General features: G+C 39.2%; 1 protein-coding gene across 1 annotated transcript; it reads right to left on the reverse strand.

Moving 5' to 3' along the window:
• Positions 1-1150: 1150 nt before the first annotated feature.
• Positions 1151-5512, reverse strand: LOC113693612 (protein OCTOPUS). Its single transcript, XM_027212167.2, has 2 exons — positions 2801-5512; positions 1151-1583 (listed from the first exon to the last, which is right to left on the reverse strand). The coding sequence occupies exon 1, from the start codon at positions 4935-4937 to the stop codon at positions 2808-2810; it is 2130 nt and encodes a 709-aa protein (XP_027067968.1). The 5' UTR covers positions 4938-5512; the 3' UTR covers positions 1151-1583; positions 2801-2807.
• Positions 5513-7822: the final 2310 nt, after the last annotated feature.

A 7822-nucleotide genomic window follows, 5' to 3' on the forward strand; every position in this document is an offset into this window, starting at 1 on the left:
GGCCATAAAAGTGTTACAGATGTATACCGGACGAGTGCGCTGTACACTCGTCCGGTGGAAGTGATCTGCCACATTTAGTGGCAAATGGTAGTACTTAAATGTAATGCAAGAACCAGCTAAATCCTTGCTCTGAGAGAGGGAGAAAATGGGGCCATAAAAGTGTTACAGATGTATAAGGCATTTCCCGTTAATGTAGATGGAGAATGATAATACTCAAAACATCCCTCTTAGTGCCTACTATTTTGATTAACATAACATTTTCATCTGAAAGGTGTCTGTGAAGCTAAAATATCATCATGTATTCATGTCCCATTTTAGACACATCTTCACTTTTTGTTAACCTTTCTATGGGAGGAATTTTTATGCATGGGGCGTGTTACTATACAAATATTATTATTATTCGAGATGATATTTGTTTTTTTCAATATTTTTTTGATAATTTTAATCATCTTTTTAAGCTCAACTCACATGTATCACATCATAGAATATATATTATACAGTACTATAATAATTATTTCAAATAATACTCTATCCTGTCCAAATAATGCTCGCACCTTTATAGCACTTTATGATCAACTTACCTTCAAAGGATACCTTGATTAAAAATTAATGGTGAGGTATAATCTCAAAGGGAAGTGCGATATTCACACCCCTATTTTAACTTGCTACACTCTAATCCACTCACTCCATGGCACGATAGCAAGGAGTGACAAAAAGTAATTTGAGAGTACAAATATATCACTTCCCATCTCAAGAAAGAATTATAAAGAGACTAGCACACCCTCGGCATACGCATGAAGCCCAAAGAAAAAAAAAAAAAATCCGGGAAACAGTTGCTCGTGAAATTACAGTCCTGGAATTGTAGCATCCCCTCATCACAATAGAGCCGTAAGGCACAAACAAATTTATCAAACAGCTTTGCCTTTCTGAAATTTTCACCAAACATGGAAACGAGTTTTTATGCATAGCATCAAAAGTCCTTTACCGTACAACTCTCCAACTCCAAAATTCTCGTATGGAACTCCACTATTAGTGCGATTAAGGAATGCCTTTGCTAAGGAGATCAAAGTACGCAGAGAATTAAGGTGGATATTTACATCCCAAAGAACCCCAAAAAAAAAAAAAAAATAAAATAAAAAAGAAAGAGGAATCAGCGCTAAAATACTTGTATATCACATTTTTCAACAAATCCTCCAATATATCCCCTCATCAACTTGTAATTGCAACTAAAACGCATATACCCCAAAAATAATTAGACAAACATGTCAAAGGATAACAGAAATCAAGCGAAGAAGAGATGCCTTGTGGACCTCCTCTCCCTCTGATCCGCCTACATGCCTGATTCAACCAAGTAGTAGTCTCTTTTCAACCAGCTTTGCCTCCCGAGTTCCTCATATGCTCTGTTTCTAAAGCATAAATGCAGCTTTAGCACTAGCCATTCACCACACCTTCACCTTGACACCCTCTTACCAGGGAAGACTGGAGTGACGATCTTCAGCCTTTAAGCATGCCCAACTTCATGTTGCTATCAAGAAGAATGCACCGACTTCCCTTAAACGCAGGACAAGGTTAAACCAGCCTTCCTGTAACGTATTGGGAAAAATCAAACACGTTTATATGTACGTTGAGAGAGAGAGTGAGTGTGTGTGTGAGAATTAATCACGGCATAAAATAAAGTCCAAAACACACATTCATCATGATCCACGTCCATTGACAAGAAGTTAACTGCCTTGACACGATACATAAAAAGAATTTATATTTTGGGTTGATGTCCACTATTTATTGTTTTGAATGGAGTAAGAAACAAATCTAATTTGCCTTAGAAACCAATTGCAATGATGAAACACGCAACAGACACTTCTAAGATCCACATACTACAGAAACACAGCATAAGGATTTAGATTAAATTAATTAACCTTGTCCAAGTTGCATGGACCCAGAAACCGGCTTCAGTAGTTTGCCAAAACAAGTAGAGTACAGGATATTGAAGTGCAAATTATTCAAGGACCTTTTAGAAAAGTTATTCCCAAAACGAGCTGTTCCTCAAGCTCACTCTAGATTTGGAGACCCGTCTATGCAAAAGACCTTCACTTACGTGAAGGGCCGAGTTTGTCTCTCAAGTGGTTATTGAAGGTTGAACTTGGACCGGTGTTCTTGGTCTTTATTCACAAGTTCCCTTTATGTTTTCCTTGACCAGTTCTTGTTTATCAATTGATGCCTTCAGCACATTAACATCACCCAACTTGGAATACGCACATTGATTCAGTGTGTCTTCTTGGTAATATGCAAAGCACAGAGATTTAAATTAAGCAAAGAACAACTTGGAAATTAGAAAATGGACCACCGTGAGCTATGAAAATTCTCTGCTGATCACCATATTTTTACGAATTCCACATCAACACGGGATGACTGATATAATTTGTTCCAATATTGTGACGCTACAGCACCCTATAAGTGGTTTAAAATTCACACAGAATGATTACTTCCTAACAAAAAAATGCCCGATCAGACTGGGGTTGACCAATCAGCAACCGTACAGATAACAGTGAAAGGTGACCGCTTGGGACCAGAACAAGCATGACGAAGTATGGACGTTAAGGGTAACATTCATGATAAGGAATTTCTAAAGACAGTATCAGGATAGAATGCTCACTGGTAAAGTATTCTGGACGCCAGATTGTTAGATTTAGCATGACCAAGATAATTTATAATGCAGTAATAAAGCCAAAAATGATGGACAACATAAGTAGAGATCAGACGACAAAACAAGAACAAGGAACCAAAGAAACAACTTCAGGACCTTAGTCTCAGTATAGCCGAAGTACACTTCTTGCAATTGTATGAGAGCCATTTTGCCTGTTCTTTGCCGGAGCACCTCTGCGGCTGCTGCTTCTCAGGGGCGTCAAGTAAAAGCGCAGGAGGCCATGATCCACATTGTTCGGCGAATATCTGGCACTCCTATTCCTCTCCAAGATGAAGTCGTCTCTCCTCTTCTTGCCATTTCCATTCATCTCCATCCCCAATCTCCTCACACTTCCAAATGATCCCCCAATATAACTAGAATTCCTCCAGCTCACACTACTGTTACTCCGAAACACCTTTCTATTGATCCCATCTTTCACTTCACCATTACCCTCCCGCCTTAACTCCTGCCAAGACTCTGAATATGACCTTTCCACCCCATTTGCTTTACTATCCCTGTCATCATCCTCATCCTTGTTTCCACCATTTCTCCGGTGTATAAAACCCCATATTTTCCAACTCCATCTCCTTGATTTCTTTGGCCCCTTCCCTTCTCCATTCCCAACCACCGAAGCATTATCTCTTAGACTACGTAATTCAAAAGTCTCAGAGTAGTCATCCCTCAAAGAACTTGAGTTTGCATCCTTGGAATCCCTTTCGGCAACTATAACCTTTGTCCCATTCATATAGTCCAGATTAGCAGGCAATACCCTAGCATTAGAAGCCCCCTTCATCTCATCGATCTCCGCCACCACATCAGCCGCAGTCTTCCTAATAGAACTAGACCTATCCAGGCTCTTCCTCCTCCTGGAAGAAGAATCCGAATAATACTCCCTAGTCTGAGCAGACCCTCCCGGCACAGCCTCATCGTCATTAACGGGGCAATTCATCCCAAGGACATTGGGCTCCTCCACCGGAATCTGAGAATCAGACCTCGAAACGTGAACAGCTGGGGCATCTTCCACGACGGACAGCATGGGTGGCATCCTCGGAAAACTCCTCCCAATCAAGTACCCGTCCCAAGAAGCCCGAGGCTCGTCGAACGAGTACCTGGGATCATCAAAGCTAATCCTCCCGGCGTCAAGAGAGAACCGAGGATCAGTATCACAAGAACGCCGCCCAAACCCATAATCCGCAATCTCGGACTGAGTCTCTCTGTACTGCCTGGAAATGGGCTTCTCCACAGGCAATGTAGCCGATAACTCGCCGTTGCTTCGCTTCTTCATCTTCTGCTTGCGCCTCCAGTTATGCCATTTCTTACTGAAAACTGAGGCAGCTGACCAGAAACTCCCCGCAATTTCTCTCACTCCGCCTCCTCCAGAAGGCTTCTTCGCCTGAGAATCGAGATCTATATGATCTTTCATGGGCTTTATGGTACTAAAATCCACCACCTCTTCGTCTTCTTCTTCCACGATCTCCAAATTGATGTCTCCTCTTTCTTCCACAACAGGAGCTTCCTGAATTGCAGCTACAGGGGTGATTTCATCAGACCCGATGTTGTTGTTATTGTTGTTGTTGTTGTTGTTGCTGCTGCTGCTGCTATCGTAACTGCATTCACTTTCTTCGTTTTGAGGCTCCTCTTCTCCTTCTCCTTCTTCTTTGGACTCAAAAACGGGCTTGTTCACAAAATCATCATGGGTATCTTTGGTGAGGATGGAATGTTGAGGATTTAAAGAAGAGGAAGAGGTAGAGGGTTTGGCGGAGGTGGTGACTTTAGACTCGTCGTCGAGAGTGAAAAGGGTCCAAAGCGTGTTGCGGACACGAACATCGCAGGACTTGCGTTGAGGCTCGAAAGCGCCGGAGAAGTTCAAGCCTAGGCCCTCGTGCTTGGAGGCGGAGAAGGACTTGGTGCGGCGGAGCTCCGGGAAAAATGAGGCTGGTTTGGAGGGTTTAGGAGGGGGCTGTGGCGGGGGGTTAGTAGTGGTGGTGGTAAAGGAGGTGGAGGGCTTGGAGGAAGAGGAGGAGAAGAGGGATTTAAGGGCGGCGGCAGCGGAGGAAGAGGAGGTGGAAGGGCGGCGAGAAGAGGAAGAAGGATTGGAAGAGGATTGGTCGAGAGTGGTGAGGCGCTCGCAGAGGCAGGAGGGGCAGAAACCGGTAAATTGTTCCTGAGGGTGGCGGTCACAGCTGAAGGAGGAACGCGGAGGCTGCGGCGGGGGAGGAGGCGGAGGTGCTGGGTCAGCAGCAGTGGGATTCATAACCGGTGGTGGTAGTGCAAAATGCCGCCCAGTCTAGCGCTGCTCATACTACTATCTGTAACTGCTTACATTCACATAAATTCGCTACATCTAACTCTGGAATTTAAGAGAATGTTTTTGGTCAGGATTCCTGCGTGTATTTGTGAGTGTGAATGTGATTGTGTGTTTTTCCCTTCCTTCTTTTCTTCCTTTTTTTTTTTTTTTTTCTTTTCTAACGGCCAGTAGAGTAGAGCGAGGGAACGAGGAGTGTAGAGAGGAGACGGAGAGAATTGAAGGGGGAGAGGTCAAAGGCCCAAAAACAAAACAAAACCCCCCCAAGGGAAAGGGAAAGGGAAAGAGAAAGAGAAAGAGAAAGGGAAAGGGAAAGGGAAAGGAGGACGACAGGACAGGACAGGACTCGACACTCGAGACTCTCTAATTAAATTAGGCTTCAACAGAAGAGAAGAGAGAGGACGAAATTAAAGAGGAAGAAGAATCAAAGGGAAAATCTCACTCACTAATTAGCAGGCTGCTTTTCTTCACCCTTCTCTCTCTCTAACAAATTCTACTTTTCCCTTAGGATGCTTTTTCTTCGCTACGGACACTCCTCCAGCCGTGAATAGACTTTCTTATCCCTTTTGCTGCATTCAATGTGCATTCCACCACTGTTCCTCTTTCACTCGCATTTCATTTGAGCAGCAGGCACAAGTGTCAATGCCTGCGGCCCGCTCGGGAGGCTTCTTTTCTTGGACACAGGACCGTATTAATTACTTCCCCATTCCACCGCCCACCAAAATAGCACTACGTACAATCCATTTATTTATCCAAAGACAGAGAGAGATTTGTAGTGCTAGTACATTTTGATAGTCCATTTATTTTGTAATAATTATTCCCTCAGTCCTGTTTTTCCTTTTCATTTGTCTCAGATTGTAATTCATTTTAAAAATTAAAGATTTTTAAAAATATTTTTATTTAATATAAGTTATTATTAATATAAACTATCTTATTTAATATAAATTATTATTAAATATAACATATCCCAATTAATATAAAACGATGATTGATTCTTTCTTGATCATCAATTCAAATTCTCATAAATCATTAATTCAAGTTTCCATGAATGATTAATACTCCCTCCGTCCCATTTTGTTAGTCTTGATTTTTTTTTCACACAGATTAAGAAAGTGTAATTAATTTGATTGGAAACATAAATTTAGATTAATAATTTCCTAAAATACCCTTATGCTAATCACGAAGAGTGCCAATTAATATCAGTTACAGCTAATGGGTTAGTATTGGAAAACCTCAATGTATTCAATGTAGTGGGTTAGTATTTAATAACAATGTATTAATAACAAGATATTTAATAAGGGTATTTTAGACAATTTGAAAGATTACTACATTTCTTAATGGGAAAGTGAACTACAATTAGGGACAGACGAACAAGGAAAACAAGACTATCAAAGTGGGACGGAGGGAGTATAAAGTTGTACTCTATTTAATATAAGGACGTTTTAGAAAAATAACAATCTAAATTTATTTTCTCAATAAAGTTGACTACTTTTTCTTAAATTATGTAAAAAAAAAAAAACAATGACCATCAAAATAGGGGAGAGAAAGAGTAAATAACAAGCGACTAATAATACTTCATTAACAAGTATTTAACTATCGAGTTTTGACTCCGTGACCACCTATAGGTTAGGAGGGTTTGAACCCCTACTATAATGAAAAAATTCAAAACAAATTCTTTTAATCTAGTCGAATTCATAAACCTGCTAGCCCTTTATACGTTCTCTTTAAACTCCTCCCTCTTAAAATATGATGAATTAGGTTATACAAATATTATTATTGTAAAAATATATATAATAATAATTACCGGTATTTAATTAGCACTCGTCAATGAATGAATTTGCCCAATTGGACTGAAAATTTTGGAATCAATACTTTTTATATAAGTAAGCCAAGCAAAAATTTAGCCTAAATATGATACCCGATTTAATTAAGAGCCAAGCTCGAGCTTCATTACATTTAGCTCGATTAAAGCCAACTTGTGAAATTAAGTTATATAATTACATATATCATGTATACACGAATAATAATGTGTTTAATTTAATAATAATAATGTTATAATTTTTTCACAACAAAATATAAATATTAAACACATAGTTATTATATATTGATAAATTTGGACCAAGCTCAAATTAAGCTCAAAGTCCCAATGTATATGTGAGCGGAGCACGAGTTTTGTAATTTGAGCTCGAGACCTTGTTTGGATTGTAGCTTTTTAAAGAAAAACTTTTTTTTACCTTTTTTCGTGAATACATTTTTATATTATATGCATCAAATCAATATAATCTACTTTTTGTTAAAATGTCAAAAAATAACAACCCAAACATTTGGTCAATCTAAGTTATATCTAACTTAAAACACATTCTTATTGCCATGTAGATATTTCCTCAAACTCACTTGTCAACCAAAATAATGCACACATAAAATCCCTCTTAATGCGTCTTTCATGGGCACCAGTCAACCAAACCCATAAAGATAAAGCATTCACGTAATGACTTTGTTATTCGTGCGATAATAAAGCATTTATATTTCGTTTTTGCGGAACTAATCTTTTGCCTTAAACTGAAAGTTCTTCAATCTTTACTGCTTAAAATGTATTAACTTCATTATATTGGTATACTTTTTAAAGAATGGTGCTCTTTTCAGCAATTGCTTAATGTAATTCAAAACGGTTGGAAATGGAGAAACGAAGTTGACTTTCACAACCAATACGCAAACTGTAACGCCATAATTTGGTTTAACTGAGCGAGTGTGTTTATATAATCATGATTTGGCAAAAAAATTATTTGCTCATATCACAAACATAATTTTTACTTTTATTTTTTTAATCATCATTT

Source organism: Coffea arabica, chromosome 6c (assembly GCF_036785885.1).
Source record: "Coffea arabica cultivar ET-39 chromosome 6c, Coffea Arabica ET-39 HiFi, whole genome shotgun sequence".
Taxonomy (NCBI): Eukaryota; Viridiplantae; Streptophyta; class Magnoliopsida; order Gentianales; family Rubiaceae; genus Coffea; species Coffea arabica.